The sequence below is a fragment of the Zalophus californianus genome, chromosome 12 (genome assembly GCF_009762305.2).
Source record: "Zalophus californianus isolate mZalCal1 chromosome 12, mZalCal1.pri.v2, whole genome shotgun sequence".
NCBI classification, from domain to species: Eukaryota; Metazoa; Chordata; class Mammalia; order Carnivora; family Otariidae; genus Zalophus; species Zalophus californianus.
The window spans coordinates 47,522,675-47,540,247 of record NC_045606.1 but is presented as its reverse complement, the minus strand read 5'-3'; the positions used below and the strand labels follow the sequence as shown (position 1 = coordinate 47,540,247).

Below are 17,573 nucleotides of genomic sequence, written 5' to 3'. Positions count from 1 at the left end.
AAATAGCTTCATTAATACAAACTTTTATTATCCTTGTACAAAGTGGGCTTCAATATGGGACTGATGGAAATAAGAACCTCAAAAATCTTTATTCTCTCCTGAGTTATAAAGATAACTTTGCATAAAGATAACTCAAGCCTCCAGTGCTTACATTTTGGGGGAGAAAGTCTCCAAGAAAAGATGGAGCTGTATCTGAAGTTGCTCAGGAAAATCAAATGCAGTGAGTGAATTGGTTGTCTGAGGAATTATCAAACAAAAACTTTTGTCAGAGCATCATAGACTTCAGAACTAGAAGAAATCTGGGAGACAATATATTTAAATCATCCGTTTTAAAAGCTACAAAATCAATCTCAGAGGAGCCTGCTACATCATACAGTATTGAATATTGCTGGTTGGAATTTGAGTCCAGACATCTGACTTCAAGTTTATGGTGATCTTTATCCTGGTTTCATTTGTGCCATTCCCCCTATTAAGTCAATACACTCAGTTACAGATTAGCGAAAACCTAAGTAAAATGCAGGTTCACACCTCTTTATTGCCAGTATAAATCCTTTTACAACCTCATATCATCTTGCCAACGACACAAAATATGCTGAGTAAGGAAATGAGCATTGGGAATGCATCAGAAGCTGTTAATTTGGGGTAGTGGAATGAGCGGGGGTGGGGAGGATTTGCAGTGTGGGGAATGAAAGGTAGAGATTGTGAATCCACCTGGATTCTTGTCTAGCATTTGTAGGTTTGTTAGAAGATGGCATAGATAAAGTGTCTGTGATAGTTGGTCTTTCTAGACATTAAAATCAAAGACCATCATCAGGTTTTTCTTTGAGTCTTCTTAAAGATTCTTTTCATTAGTGCTGATAGGTAAGGAGTATAACTTGGTAGTTTGTTAGCTAACAAATAATACATGTCTTTGAAAAGAAAATTAACTTGTATAATGAGAAGCAAAATTAATCTCAGTGTTTTTCTTTGATATTACTATGAAAATTAGGGTGGCAGACCTGTCATTTTAAGTAGTTAAACATAAGATTTCAGCTTTCGAGAATCTCTAACCAAACTTTTTTGCAGTTTTTTAAAGACGGTTTTAACCTTAGTTTTAACATTACTCATCCAAAAAGAACTACAATGGATGGAGTACCATTTTAAGTGAGCTTTATTTACTATACATTGAATTAGGTGGTTTTGTGTGTTACTTCCATCTTTTACTAAATATCTTAATTGATATAATGACTTAAACATGATAGTCTCTCCAAATAATAAAGTGTGTCTAGATCTGTGAATATTATGTTATATATAACAGTGTCAAGATTAACATTTCATTTTCTTCCAGCTTTATTCAGATAAAATACCTGAATGCTACAGTTTATATTCAAAGCATAGCTAGAGAAGTGCTAGAAAATAATAGAAAGGGATATGTCAAAAGGTTACAGGATCCAACTTGAAGGAACTCCCAATGACCAAAATCTGGAACAACATGAAAAACAAAATATATAACACAGTGTGCTGTTATAATCCAAAGCATAAAATAAATATCTTTGAAATCAGTCCATACCGATATAAATGATTGAATAACTAAACAAATGGAGACAAATATATGGGAGATAAATTCCTTTAAAGAATTCCAGAAGAATTATAGATAACATATGTAGATACTTCCCCACCCCTGGAAAATGGTGCTTAATGCACCCCTTACCCAGCCCTTTGATTGCAGACTGTACTGAGTAACTCCTGTACAAAGAATAGAGAATGTATAGGGGATAATAGCATGTAATGGGACAAACGGTAACTGCCCTTGTGGCGAGCATAACATAATGTATAAACTTGTCAAATCAGTAAGTTTTATACTTGAAACTAATGTAACATTGTGTGTCAACTATATTCAGATAAAAACAAACAAAACAAAAACAAAAGTCAAGAGACAAAGGGTGAGGTAAGTGTGGGAGGTAACTTTGGAATGGAGAAACTTGGCAAATACAATCTCAGATAAAGTTAACATTAACAGTGGTATCTTGTTGATAGCATATACCCTTTGATAAGATGTGATCATAATGTCTTATTAAATGACCCTTCACCCCAGTGGTATCTATCACCAAAACCCATAGCCCCAGGCTTTAACCATCAGAAAAGACAATTGTCAAACCCAAACTGAGGGGCATTCTACAAAATACCTAACCTAGTACTCCTCAAAAGTATAAAATGAAATACAAGTGACATCTGAGAAACTGTCACAGATGAGAAGAGTTTATAAGATGTAAAGACTATGTAATAAAACCCATCCTGGGTGGGATCCTAAAACAGAAAAAGAACATTAGGGGGAAAAAACTAGTGAAATCTAAATGAGGTGTGGAGTTTAGTTAATAGTAATGTACCAATTTGTTTCTTAGTTGTGGCAATTCAGCACAATAAAATGTTAACGAGATACTGGGTGGAGAGTATGTAGCTACTTGGTACTATCTTTGCACCTCTTTTACAAATATAAAACCATTATAAAAATATTTATTAAAAAATACAACTATATGTACATTACCTACATTTTCCCAGAGTCACTGTGGATGATATAACTCTAGAAAATCAAAAACCAACCAAACAAAACCCCTGAGAACTAGCAGCAATATTCATTGATTCCTGAGACGTCTGAAGCATCCTAGAGAACAATGATTCAGCCAGTACTATTTTATTTGTTTAAAGATTTTATTTATTGAGTGATTGCAAGAGCATGAGCCGGGGGAAGGTATGAGGGAGAGGAGATAGAGATCCCAAGCAGACTCGGCACCGAGCCTTGAGCCCCATGCAGGGCTCCATCCCAAGACCCTGAGATCATGACCTGAGCCAAAACCGAGAGTCAGACACTTAGCTGACTGAGTCACTCAGGTGCCCCCAGCCAGTACTATTTTAAATTGGTTCTAAAGTAACTCTTTATTTTTCCATTCTTAATCCCTCAACCCATCACCCACTGTTTCCTTTCCAGAATGCTGGATCTGAAAAAGTTGAATTGCTCTATAGCTTTGAGAAAGGAATTTCATAGACTCCATACCACATGCAGAGGTAGTCAAAACCTGGCCCCACTTTGTCCCCAGTCTCATCTTCCACAATCCCCCAATGTCACCTCATTTTCAATTAACAATTAATTTTCAGTTCTCTAAATCTACCATGTCATAATGTCTTGGTAGTCATTGCACATCCAGTTACCTCTGCCAGGAAAATTATTGCTCCTTTACCTCTGATTGTTATATCCTTCAAGACTCAATTCATTACTCTCTACAGATGATTTCTAACTTTGCCTGGGTTCCTTTTTTTTTTGGTCTCATAGAACCCTTGCATATCTCTATTATAATATTTATTATTTGCATTATTGCTTTTCATGCCAGCCTGTAAACTTTAAAAGGTATTTTTCACTAGATCTCTAAAGTGCCTGATGCAGTCAGTGCTTAATAAATGTGTATAGTACATAAATAAAGAAATTTTAAGGTTTTATGGATGTCATATATTTGACATTATGGGTGTCAAACATTCTGCTATGTTAACTAGCTAAGTCCAGTGTGTGAAATAATTTAAATCTGTCATTCCTTTGAATATTTTTTATTTAAAATATCTCCAAAAATTAGAGCATAGGTAAGTAACTTATTTACCTTTTTGAATAAAATATATTTGGCATATTTGTTTCATATATGAAGCTATAGAATGGGAAAGAGTAATCTCTACATTTAATGAGCTGAGTATTTCTCTTAAAAGCATAGTAAGTTAATGATAAATGTACTTAGTTTAAATGACTAGATTGGGTAATTTATTTTTAGCTCTGTAGTATATCTCAATCCTTAAAATTGTTCTGTTTTTTTAGGTTAGTGTTATAATCAATATTATAAGAATTTATAAAATACGTTTATAGTGTATTAGTGATCTAAAAAGAGGTAAATTTTATCCACCATCAGAGGAAAGAAATATAGTTATAATGTCAATGTATGAAAACTTTTCTTAACCACAAGCTAGGGAACCTGTAAATATACAGTGATATTATTTTTGAGAGTAATCATTTAAAATTACATACTGATTACATTTAAGAAACACGAGAGAACAATTTATCAGAAATAAGGAAGTCTGAATCCCAGAGAGCTCAGTTATTAACGAGCTTTGCCACTCTGAATCAACTGATTAATGTTTGCATCTCAGTGATTTTTTACATGAAATGGGGTAATTAATATTTGCTCTGCCTTCTTCTATTGTTATTTTGAAAGTTATCTTAAATGATGAGTGTGGAAATTCTTTGAACTATATCAAGTATGACTCGCATGTGTAATATTGTTTTTATATTACATATAAGACTGCAGAGGAAACTTTAGTGAAATCTCAAATTTTTTATTGCATCGTACTTTCTGCCAAACTATATAAGCAAAGACTATTTTTCAATATGTGGGAGTTAGAATTATATAAAGACAAATGTGAACAAATAAAGACACAGAAACTAACAACTTTGATGTACTGCAGTCGAATACATTAGGGATAAAATTCTCATAACTCTTATGTCACAGATGGAAAGCATGCCCTGAGCCCCCTATGCAGTAAAGAAACAAAACATCTCTCAGGACTTTGCTTCAGAACTCCAAGGCGTCCCTTGCCACCCTCAACCACCATTCAAAGACAGCATATAAGACAAAGTTCAGGTCCACATATTAAATAAATGAAGCCCTTTGCTTGTTTGTATCTTGACCAGTTTGAGCCTTGATTCTAGCATGCATCGGGAAAATAGAATTATTCTGTAGTGTACCAAAGTCAGTTTAAAATTTGGTAAAATAAAATTTTTCTCTGATATTTAATGTTTCATTTTACAGAAATTTGATAGTCATTTGTAGTTTTTATGATGAAGGATAAATAAGAAGACTCATAATGAAGAGTTCTACATAAGACAGCATTATCTTATTGCTACTTTAAATGTAAAAGTGGCTAAAATATTCACCTCTCTTTACATGTAATTGTTCTTACTTTGAGATGGGCATCCATTCTTTTTTTGTTTTCCACATAAAGTCTTGATTGGCAGAACTGGTCGTGGTGGCAAAGGTTGGGGATATAAAGAGAAATAGGACATGTGCTCTGTTCTTAAGGTGCTTGATCCAAACATACAATTTAAGTAGATGTGTTTTAAGGATAGAGATCAGTAGCTATCTGTGTTCACAAGATCCGGTTCTGTGTTGTGATAGATTATGTAGATTTTAGGAATGTGGGATGGTGTACTTGATTATTCAATCTTATTTCCTCAATTATGAAGGATTTTTTTTCTCTAAAGCATTATAAAAATAAATGAGAATCATACAAGTACAGATATTAGTAAAGCTCAACTATTTTATTAAAATAAGATAGACATGAATCCTGGAGCTAAATTTATTTTCCCATTTCATTCAAAGTAATTAGACACCTAACTTGAACCAGTTTGCTTTGTAGCTTACTTGTGGACATCTCTCCTCTCTCGATCCCTGCTTTTCCTCCCAGTTTGTCATGCCTCACGGCTTTATCTCCTACTTCATCCAACCTGAAGTGCATCATTTCTTTGACTCTGGAAAAGTCTGCCTCCTTCTGTTGCATCTGCCCTGAAATCCCCAAGCTGTGCTTGAATTCAGTCACCCACCTACTTCATTCCCACACCCAGCTTGCTGAACTCCACAGGTGCCCTGCAGCACCAGCAAGCATCTTGTTGCCGCTCCATGTATGGCTTCCAGATGGAGCTGAGGGGTCAGTGCTGCTCACCACACCGTCCTCGCTTCCTGGGAGAAGACCTTCCAGAATTCTGCAGTCTCTAGGGCTCTTCTCCACTCATGCTTCTTGCTTTCAGCCAATGAACATATTTAAAAACTTCACAGAGAATGTGAGTTTTTCTGGTTTTCCCTCTCTACTTTTCTTTTCAGATATATGCATTAAGATTTGTGAAGTCACAAGTGCACACACTTTCTTGTCTCTAGTTTTATAGAAATTGTTCACCTCTTTTCTAAAGGTCTTATCCTTAAATTGGTGACATTGCTGCTGTCTTAGTTCCTGCCTTGGACTTTGTCTGACCAGCTACTCTTAACATCTGTCCCTCTTCCTCTTAACTGGCTCTTTCTGAATATACTAAAAATATATTCATATCTCTCACATTAAAAAAAAAAACATGAAATCTCCCCCATCCATATGTTCTATTGAAGGAAAACCCCCAGCTCTCTCCTTCCTTGTTCTTACAGAAAGAGAAGTAAGTAATCCCTACCTCTATTTCAATACCTCTTTTGAGTGATTTTTAAACTTAGTGAAATCTGGATTTCAGGCCTACTGCTCCGCTCATACAAACCTACAAATTCAGTGTCATTTTTCAGTTCAGTTGATATTTGCACAACATATTTGCTTATTCAACAGCTTCCTTGGGATATACCTCAAGGACTCCAACAAGCACTCCCTAGGTTGAACCTTATAAACCTCTTCTTCCTGCTATCTGCTCTCTTAGTAAACAGTATCACCCAACATACAAGCCTACAAATCTGGGTGTCTTCTGATACTCCTCTGTCCCTCTCATGTCCTATGTTTAGATAGTTACCAAAGCCTTAGATCCCTTGCATGTATTCTGCTCCTTTATCTTCGTGACTACAGTTGTGCATAAATGGGTGCTATTTTTCACTGGGCTAGTGAGATAGATTTCAAACCTATTTTTATATTTCTTACAAGCTTTAAAAAAATTTTTTTAACTGCTCTCTCACAGCCTGGGATAAATCTAGTCTCCTTAGAATGGCATTAAAAGGCTCCCCTCCTGGTTTTGACCAAAGTCTAAATTATCTTTTGTCTTTTGCTTTGTTGGGCTGTGATGAGTCATAGAATCACCAGAGACTCTCTGATGAAAGCTATATATAGATGGTTTCTTTAGAAAATTGCATGTGCTTCCAAGCACAGAAGCTCATACTTTGTTGCAGTGATGTCGAGGGGGTTCACAGTCTCCCTCAGATCTGTCTGTGAATCTCACAGTCCAAACCAATCTCTCAGCACACTCTCCAATACTTTCAGCAAGTCTGAGATACTTACATTTCCCATCCCCTTTTTTAAAATTTTATTATGTTATGTTAATCACCATACAGTACATCATTAGTTTTTGATGTAGTGTTCCATGATGCATTGTTTGCGTATAACACCCAGTGCTCCATTCAGTACGTGCCCTCTTTAATACCCATCACCAGGCTAACCCATCCCCCCACCCCCCACCCCTCTAGAACCCTCAGTTTGTTTCTCCTTAATGTCCTAGTTGATGGTCCCCTTCACACAACCCCTGGCTGCTCCATTCACTTGAGCAGAATAAAACCCACTCATCTTCTGTCCATTAGCATAAGGTCACCTCTAGACCTGTCCTCATTCTGTCTTCACACATACAGGTCTGGGTTATTTTCTTCTTTGTGAATGGGTTATGTATGACCTCTATTAAAAGGTAACAAAATAACCTAGGGAAGACAGTCAAATTTAAAGTTCAAGAGCCTTGGAATCAGAATGACATGAGTTGAATGCATAGAAGAAATGGATATATTTGGTAAGCGGTGTAATGTCTCCTGACCCAACTTTGAGGAAGGAGAAATTTCTTCTCCCAAAGTAGTACCATTTCCAGCTTTATGATGGAACTGACACTTAAGTTGGTTTTAAAAACTACAAAGAATTTGGAAATGTGAAGATGTGAAGTAGAAAAGGTGAGTGAGGATTTTCAGACCTGAACATTTACTAAGCTGCTTTCCATTTTAGACATTAGAAACTTGGTTGTATCATTAGATTTTTTATAGTACTATATATATCACAAGAATTTAACTTTCACGTAGTTCATGTGACTTTATTCCCTGACCTTTATCTTTATTTCTTACTAGAAGTTTACTTATTTGAAATTCATGCTGAGCTCATTTTTCCAGTTTTCTGCTAATTATATTTACTGATTTGTAAGATTTGAGACATTGGTTTATCAAAACTGTTTTTAGGAAATCTAATCCTATCGGAAACCCATTAGGAAAGTATTCAATGGGCTAACACCCTTGTGATTCACATTAGCATCGTAAAGACTGAGAAGTTCTCAGAAGAAATTTCACTTGCTTAAGTCACTACTTCACAACTTAGTTGAGCATAGAACCCCCTTTTCCAAAAGAGCTGTTACTATCTGAAAGGACTATTTCTCCACACTTTGGGGAATTACAATGAAATATAAATATTCATCTGGTATGCGCTCTCTTTCCAAATAAAACTATTAAGCATCCAAGATAAGTTGTTTTACATTTTTATTCACATCTCAAAGATTCCAAAATACTCCTTAACTTAAAATACTTTTATCATAGGCTATATGTATGTTTCAAATATTTTTTATTAACCTGTTGTAAGAGAGCTATTTGAATATATTTTTAAAAAATCAAAATAGGGGTGCCTAGGTGGCTCAGTCAGGTAAACAGCTGACTTGATTTCGGCTCAGGTCATGATCTCAGGGTGATGAGATCTAGCCTGGCTTCAGGCTCTGCTCTCAGTGGGGAATGTGCTTCTCTCCCTCTGCTCATCCCCCCACTCGCCGCTTGCTCTCTTTCTTTCTCTAAAATAAATTAATAAATCTTTAAAAAAAAATTCAAAATAGTATCACAGATCTTTTGGAACCAAAAGGTTGGCTAAGTTTCAAATGGTTTTCTCCTTCACCACTCATTTGAGAAAACTAAAGCCTAGAGAAGTTTAAGAACTTTGTTAACATCACGGAGAGATTCTGTAGTAGAACCCAGACTTAAAATGGATGTCTTGAAAAAGATCCCAGTATTCTTTTGTTGCTTACTAATGCAATCCATTGCTGAATAATACATTTATAAATAATAAAACGGATCCTGCTTGTGATGACAGTTGAGATTTTTCATGACTTAGGGTTCGAAACAAAAACTAGATGGGTTTATGTAAATGTCCAATTTCAAATGCATCATCACAACTAAACATAGTTGAAATGATACTGACCTGAGAACAAAGGCTTTAACAATATTTAGAAATAAAATTTAATATTCAGAAGAAATGTTTTTAAAAGATCTAGTCTTTTGGAAATATTAACTCTATAAAATCCAAAGTGTAAAGTGGAGGAAAGATTCCTTTTATTCTTATTTGTTTGTTTAGTGTTTCATTTAATGAAATGTTTTCTTACAACATGAAATCACTCTTGGAGATCAAAGTCATTAGGAGAACACAGCAGATTGTGCCTATTAGTTGATTCTAACCACTTCTGTGGTTTAAGCATAAGTTGTTTTTCCAAGGCAGAGGCATTTCCGTCTGTTAGGAAATACAGACCTTTAAAATTTTTGTTACCACTATGGCATTGTATCATAGCTTCCTCCTTACTAACTTTGAAAAATTTAGGACATATCATGCTCTCAATCAACCACATAAAAATATATTTAAAAAAGAAAATGTATTCCATCCTCTTGCTATATTCTTATATGAAGTTACTTTTTTAAATTATAATTTAATTTTATTACTAAGCATGCCAGGCCATAATAACAGTTTTTGGGAACTGTCAAGGTATAAAGGTACATGTTTCTTTCTTTTTCCTTTTTTTTTTTTTTTAACGTAAAGTGAGTGTTTGTGTGTATAAGAAAAACCTCTTTACTTCCAGGAAACACATCCAACATTTTCAAGATTAAGGAAATAACACACCACGTATGCTATTTTAATTAGACAATATTAAATGCGAACTAAAAGTCTGGTGGACTTAATTCCAACATGTCTGTAACTTTAACACCATGTGGAAAATTAATGTTGCAAAGTCAAATGTGGCAATAAAATATACAGAATAAGGTATATTTGCTAAAGAATAAGGTGTATTCATGAAGTTTATACTCATAATGTTGAACCATTAGTAAAAGTGTATTTTATGTTGATAATTAATATGTGTAAATTTTAAAATTTTCAATTTTTCAGATATTCTACTCTCCCCTGGCCCTCTTCGTACCACCTTCAGTATATGCTGTTCATCTTCAGTTCAATCTTCTCTACCAATTTTGGATCCACACAGAGGTAACTCTTTTTTATTTTTTTTAAGTTTTATACCTAAATAGTTAGCCTGAAGCAATGTCCTGGAAATCCACTAGCAGCTGATTTATTGTGTAAGAGAAATCTTTGTCTGCCTTCTTTAAGGAGAAACATCTGTTCATTTTTATTCCTTTTTATTGAATATATATTGCAAAGTTTATAAGAAGCAATGAGGCCAGTTGGTCTCAATTAAATAAAACAATTTTTTGAAATATGAAGTACCAAAACATTCTAATACTATATTCAATACAATATCTTCCTGTATTACAGTTTATTAAACATTGTTTACCAAAAGATGTTGAAATACATTTCAACTTAAAGATACAAATTTATATATATAAATTTTTAGATATTTATAAATATATGTAATTTTATATATTTAGTATGTTAATTATTATTTTATGCTATAATTTATATAATAAACAATATTTATGTGTCAATATTGACACATTTTAATATACATATTTACACATACATATATCAATCAGTGGGAACTCCTTGAAAAAAGTTTAATGCTTATAAAAGTTGTGAAAATATCGTTTGACTAGAAATCTTGCTTTAATTTTAGAGTTTAGGTTTTATTTAGAGAGTGTTCAATATGTTTAGGTTTCCCCCCACCAGAAAAATGAGCAAATATAATTTCTTGGGTTTTCTGTGGTATCTCAAATTGTCAGATTTGAATGTTTGCAGATAGATCATTAAGCAACTGATTGTTTTATGAACCTTGTACTGTTCTGGTTGTTAAATACCAAAAATCGCAGACCCAGAACAATTTTTACTTATACACATGAGACCCTCTCCAAGCATTTGGCGTTTGTTGGAAGCCTTTTGAAGTTCCGTAGGAAACATGTTGACAGGTGTTGCAGCTGGTTGAACAATACCGCAAATCACAGCGGCATTCGATAGCAAAGCCTGATACAACAAAGTGCATTATTTCATTAATCTGCAGTATTTCATGCTACCGCTCTACTTGGAATAAAGAGACTGTTACTATGACTTTGGACATATGTGGCATTATTTGAAAACCTGTGTTGAAATAGCATTGCATTTTATGGCAGTTGACATACATCAAACAGTCAATAGGACAACCATCTGAAAGAGCTGTTGAGGCCAATTCTGACTGTAGAGGTCAAAGACCAAATTTGTTTAAATCAGTAGAGGAAAGCTTTCTGATGATTTACTTGGAGGGGTTAAAGGAGAATTACATTTTTATAGCAGCTCTGCTATAGGTCAAACCACGTGTTGGGTCAGAACAATGGTGCCTAAGTTACTTCCGCCTTTCCTGTGCCACTCTGAGAGGTCTGTGAGCTTGAGTTTCATTGCAGTATGTAGAGGGGCAGTGGGGGAAAGCCAGTGGTGAGACATCTCTTTTAAGCTCAGGACCTCCAGGTGGCTTCATTTCCAAACTCAAAGCAACGCATTACAACCTTTCACCTGTGTTGTCCTTCATATTTTTTTTCATATTTTTGAAAGTATTGTATCGTGTATAATTACTACAGTTGAGCTGCACAGGAAGCAAGAACACACTTTCTGCAATTGAGGTTTGGCTTTTGAAATTTTAAATTACATTATTAGGTGTGAATACATTTATAAGATTATTTTTTTACAGGTATGCTTTTAATTAATTTATTATTATAGACAGCATACTACCACTTGTTTAAAATAACAGAATCATACAGGAAAGAGAACCAAGAGATTTTTAACAGTGGCTGTTACTGGAGAGGGGGGTGAGTGGAATCAAGAACTGGAGTGGAGAGAGGACTTAACTTTTAAAAAAATTATTATTATCGTGTGCTTGCCCTAGTTTTTCAAAGTTTAATACACAGAAACCATACTCCATTCACAGAAACATTATTCCAGCCATGGTACACATAACAATGGTGGCCAAGGAGCCCCGAATGGTCCTGAATGGAGGTTTGATTCTTTCAGTTGTTTCATGGCTACTGACATCCATGAAATCAGTTTTCACTCTGAGGGGGATTTGGCTTTAAGGAGGTACTGATTTTTTTCAGCGTGAAGACCGGTTCATTCATGTCATCAGTCAGGTTAGGATAAGAGAAGGTAAAAAAAAAAAGCAAAACAGTAACAACATGCTTTTGAAAGATTGTATGTGAGAGAAAAAAATAGATCCTAAAACAAACTAAAGAGTTTATAATAATAGTGTCCATCCCTTTCCTCTTTTCTGAAAGTTACAAAACCTTCTGCTATAAACTGTACTCTGTTCTTTAATTTTTGCCTCTGTTTTTGTTTATTGTTCATTCATCCAAAGTGTCTGCAACACGTAGTCAGTGACACTCTTTTCTTCTGAGTTCACTAAAGGCAAGTAGAAAAACTTATTATTTAATACATGTTTTAAAGTTAAGAGTTGTGGAATGTTGTCTTTTTTTTGATATTTTAGATGATATTTGGGTATTAGTTGATTAACACAGTATGATAGTCATAGTAACATTATCTAGTACCTTATCATTATCTGTTACCTTTGATTTACCATCATTGTTCATGTACATATCTGTTGATGTTTGTGCAAAGAAATATAAAAGAGAAATGACTCTTTGGTATTGAAGATTTGAACCCATATGATTCAAGGATTTTTATAGCGCTAAACTGAAGCCCCTAAATGGAATATGATGCAGTTACAAACAAAATGAGCAATCTTTTTCTGTACTAATATGGAGAGATACCCAAATAACAGTGTATAGTGTATGCTAATATTTATATTAAAAAAGGGAAAACAACTATATGTTTTATAGGTTCACAAATGCATGAAATGTTTCTAGAAGTACACATGGGTAGCCAACTCTTTTCCCAGGGGAGAGATATTTGGGATGACTAGGGAGAAGAATTATTATGAGATATTAACATTAATTTAACCCATTCTAATGTGGGCAAGGAGCTCTCTCTTTGTGGTAATACTTCCCAAATAATAACAAAACATTGATGATGTTGTGCAGCATTCCATGTACTTATTGGGTATTGATGCATTTGATTTAATAAACTGCCTGTTCAAGCTTTTATTTTTTATTGAGTTGTTTGTCTAAGTGACTTGGAATTCTTTATAGATTCTGGATATAAATCACTGTCAGATATATGTATTTCAATTATAGTTCCCCATCCTATAGCATGCTTTTTATTTTCTTTTTGATTACTTTTGAAAAAAATATTGAATTTTGAAGTTTAGTTTATCTTTTTTTAATGGTTAGTTTAGGTGGGGGTTTTTTGTTTGCTTTTTGTATTTTCTCTAAGAACTCTTCGATTATTGTTTTTATGAATACCCACTTACTATTGCACCATTTAAGAATAGAAACTTTCTTTCAGCCATTAGATGACCTGAGTCCTTTGTTGAAAAGAAATTGACCGTATGTGATCGGCTCTAATTTTAGACTTCTATTCTCTTCCATTGATTTGTTTCCTCTTATACCAATCTCTCACATTATTGATTATTATAGCTTAATAGGAAGACTTGTTTGTACAAACGATAAAATAATTTGTTTAAAAATTCTCCAGGACTTTCTTATGGACAATTGTATAGTCTTTGAATAGACAGTTTTCTTTCTTTCTTTCCTTTATTTATGCCATATATTTCTCTCTCTCTCTCTCTCTCTCTCTCTCTCCTTTTTTTTTTTTTTTTTTTTTTTGCTTCATTGCTTAGAGTTCACAGAGAGTATATTTTAGGTCCAATTTTGAAACAAACAAACCTGGCCATTATTTCCTTACACATTGTATCTACACCTTTCTCTCTCTCTTCTCTTTGGACTAAAAATACATGTTTATTAGACTATTTGATATTGATTCATATCACAGTAATGCTCTCTAATTTTTTAAATTCCACTTTCTTATTTAGATTGGTTAATTTCTATTAATTTATCTTCAGGTTTAATTACCTTTTCACCTGCTCTCTCTAATGTACTTTTAAGCCCATTCAGTGGATTTCTCACATCAGATACTATGCCTTAAATTTTCAAATTTCCATTTTTATTTATAAATAGTTTTTGCTTCTCTGCTGAAAGTGTCTGTCACTCATTATGGCTGTCTTTTCCTTTAAGTTTTAGCTTAAGTATTCTAAAATTCTCATCTGTTAATTCCAACATCTGAGTCATGTACAAGTCTACTTCAATTGACTTATTTTTCTTGTTACGGATCACGTTTTCCTTCTTCTCTGTCTAGTAAATTATTATTATTATTATTATTATTATTATATGCCCATCTCCATGGCACGTTTGTTGTAAGGATTAGATTCTGTTATATTCTGTTTATAGAATTTGTTATATTCTATAGATTCTGTTATAGTCCTCTGACATTTTGTTATTTTTATTGTAGGAGGCAGTGAAATAATTAGCTAATTATCCTGCATTTTTGGAGGCTTTGATAGGACCTGCAACTTTTAGTATGGTCTTTAGTCCTGGTGCATATTTATTATCCTTGGTGGTCTTTAATTGGTGGCCTTTAATCTCAGGGCAAGAACTATCCTTTTTTTTTTTTTAAGATTTTGTTTATTTATTTGAGAGAGAAACAAAGAGCACAAGCGGAGGGAGGGGCAGAGGGAGAAAGAGAGGAGAAGCAGACTCCCCGCTGAGCACGGAGCCTGAGGCAGTGCTCAAGGTGGGGCTCCCTGCTGCCAGGGCTAGACTGTGAGTGGGCTCTTGACCTGAGACAAAGTCAGACGCTTAACTGACTGAGCCATCCAGGTGCCCCATATCTTCTTTGTTTTTTATGAAATTCCTGTGGTGTTTACAAAGCCACTTTAATTTAGTAGAATTTGCATTCTACTTGTTCTCTTATGAGCACCCCGCCGCAGTTGAGATCTTTGTTGGCAATTTTCTAGCTTTTTACCTACCTAGCTTTTCAGCAAGTTCCTTAGTACTTCTTCCTATGCATGAGTATTTGCATGAATATTTAAGAGTCAGCCAAGACTCTTAATTCAAGAGTCAGGAGACTCGTATGTGGATTGTGACTTCTCTCTCTGTGGGCCCTTCCTTTACAGGAAAGAAACATTTCAGTTTCCAGTCACTCATGCAGTCTCAAATTTCGATTTCTGATCCTAGCTCGATGAGACTGGCACTTCTTCTTCAGCTCTTCCCACTCTCACCCCCTTCTCCTTGCAATCAGGACATGCCCTAGGGCCCTCATCCTATTAGAAGCCCACTGAGCTAACTATATCCATGAAGCACAAACGCTGCCTTCAGAGCTCTAGTTGGCGAGGTATGAGGAAAAAAAGTCTTCTCATCGGCAATACTATGCTCATACAACTGTCCCAATCAGATCTTTTCTTTGGGGATATAGACATGATACACCTATAGAGTCAGCATCAGGAGAAATTAGAATATAGGAGAACTGCAGGAATGCAGGGGGTAAAATTAGAAAGCATAAGAGATGTGTAGTGGAATTATGAAGCTACATAACAAGAGACAAAAAGAACTGGAAGTTTACAGAAATAAGGAGGTACGGAAAATAATAGGGAAACATAACTTTATAGCAGCAAAAACCATAGAATGGTAGCAGCCTGAGCAGAGATTTAGATCTCACTTCTTCATACAACTAATAGAGTGGTTTCCTTATGGCCCTTTTATATCCAACATTATGATTTTCATGGAAGTCTAGCAGTATTTATCTGTTCTTCAAGATCTTATGGAGTCTACCAAGACCCAGTCTTGTGTAAAAATGTAGTTTAAGTATGTTTATCTATTTCATCCTATCATTTTATTAAACCATTTTATATTAAATATATAATATTTGTAACATGAATTTTAAGTCATGATTGAAGAGAAACATGTTTAGTTTATCTCAGATTTCTGTTTTGTTCTTTGTGTAGATGAGAAATGTATTATAATTATTAAGCTAGTTGACAAAGCTTTTTCATTAACAAATTAGTATTTATTTTGCATAAAGATGATACGGGAAGATATTCTCGAATATTTCACATACTGCAATTATTAAAACTTAAATATGAATATTGTGACACATAGTTATTCATCTCAATTGCTTTTTTAAAAATACAATAAAAGTAGGGCGCCTGGGTGGCTCAGTCTATTAAGCGTCTGCCTTCGACTCAGGTCATGATCTCAGGGTCATGGGATCGAGCCCCAGGTCAGGCTCCTTGCTCAGTGGTGAGCCTACTTCTCCCTCTGCCTCTCCCTCTGTCCCGCCCTCAAGCTCATGCTCTCTCTCTCTCTCTATCTCAAATAAATAAATAAAATTCTAAAAATAATAGTTAAAGTAGGGGCACCTGGCTGGCTCAATCCATAGAACATGGGACTCTTGATCTCAGGATCATGAGTTCCTGCCCCATGTTGGGTGTAGAGTTTACTTAAAAAAAAAAAAGAAAGAAAGAAAAGTAAGTAATACTATTCACATAATGTAAACTGTTTTCCTTTTGTGGCCTCAGGGATTATATTGCATGGGTTCAAGTCCTGACTTCATTTATTACTATTACTATGACCTTGGACAGTTTACTTTACCTTCCTGTGCCTTAGTTTCTTCTCATATAAAATAAAGATAATAACAATACACAGTATTGAGTATTAAAAAAGATAGTTCATATTCTAATCTATAGATTAGGTATTTGCAGTACTATTGTTATTGTTCTTATCTTTTCTGCAATCCAGATACCTATTTTAACTTATGTCACTTACTAACCATTCCTAGCCATCCTTATGATTATTCATATACATTTTGTAACTTATAATTTTAATGCAGTCCATATTTTGGTTAGTATGAATTGTTAATATGAATAAATGCAGTTGTATTTTAGACTTAAGGAAATAATGCACGAATTTGCTTTAGAAAAATGTGTATCTTTATGACTTTGAGATTCTGATCATGAAATGCATTCTTCAGGTTTTTTTGTCATAATCTTTTTTTTCTAATTCAGGAACTAATCAATGTAGAAAATTATGAAACTTGTCAAATTCAATATATCTTTTAAAATATTTCAATTATTATATCCCACAGACATCCACTGAGTGCCTATTTCATTCATAGTCTTGCACGTAATAAAAGGACAAAAAAAATTAAAGACTGGAACAATGAGATACAATATTCTGAGTGAAGGAAATGTAGCTCAAAAGATACTTAAAAATGACTGAATTTTAGAAGACTAAACAGTTTCAGTCATTCCAAGCCACAAATTCTCAATTACTGATATTTGTCATTGGTCTGATATGTCCCAAGGAAAAAATATGAAGAGATTACATTTCTGTTTATTTCTCTTATTTATTTCATTTTGTATGTCATTTACTTATCCAGAACTCACTTTTTCGGGAAGTATTTTAAGCGTTTTAACAAATGCTATCTCGTTAAATCTTCATAACAAGTCTATAGAATAGGTAATACTATTTCCTCAAATTAAGTCTACTAAGTAACTTGTCCTGCATCATAGGACTGGTAAGTGTCAAACCTGGGCTTTGTACCAAGTAGTAAGGCTCCAGATTCCTTGTTCTCATCCATTTCTCATCTTAATGTTATAATAGCCACCATGTATTAAACATCCAATATGTGCTAAACAAAAAATTTTCGTTTAATTCCCATAGAATAATTTGAATCACTAAAGGTCA

General features: G+C 34.3%; 1 protein-coding gene across 2 annotated transcripts in view; it reads left to right on the top strand.

Annotated features, from left to right (window-relative positions):
* AGMO (alkylglycerol monooxygenase) overlaps positions 1-17,573 on the top strand; it is a 390,408-nt gene that overhangs the window by 183,310 nt on the left and 189,525 nt on the right. For both annotated transcript variants that reach the window (XM_027573869.1, XM_027573870.1), the window contains one exon: positions 9,913-10,008. In XM_027573869.1, the coding sequence (XP_027429670.1) occupies positions 9,913-10,008 (96 nt within the window). The remainder of the gene's footprint in view (positions 1-9,912; positions 10,009-17,573) is intronic.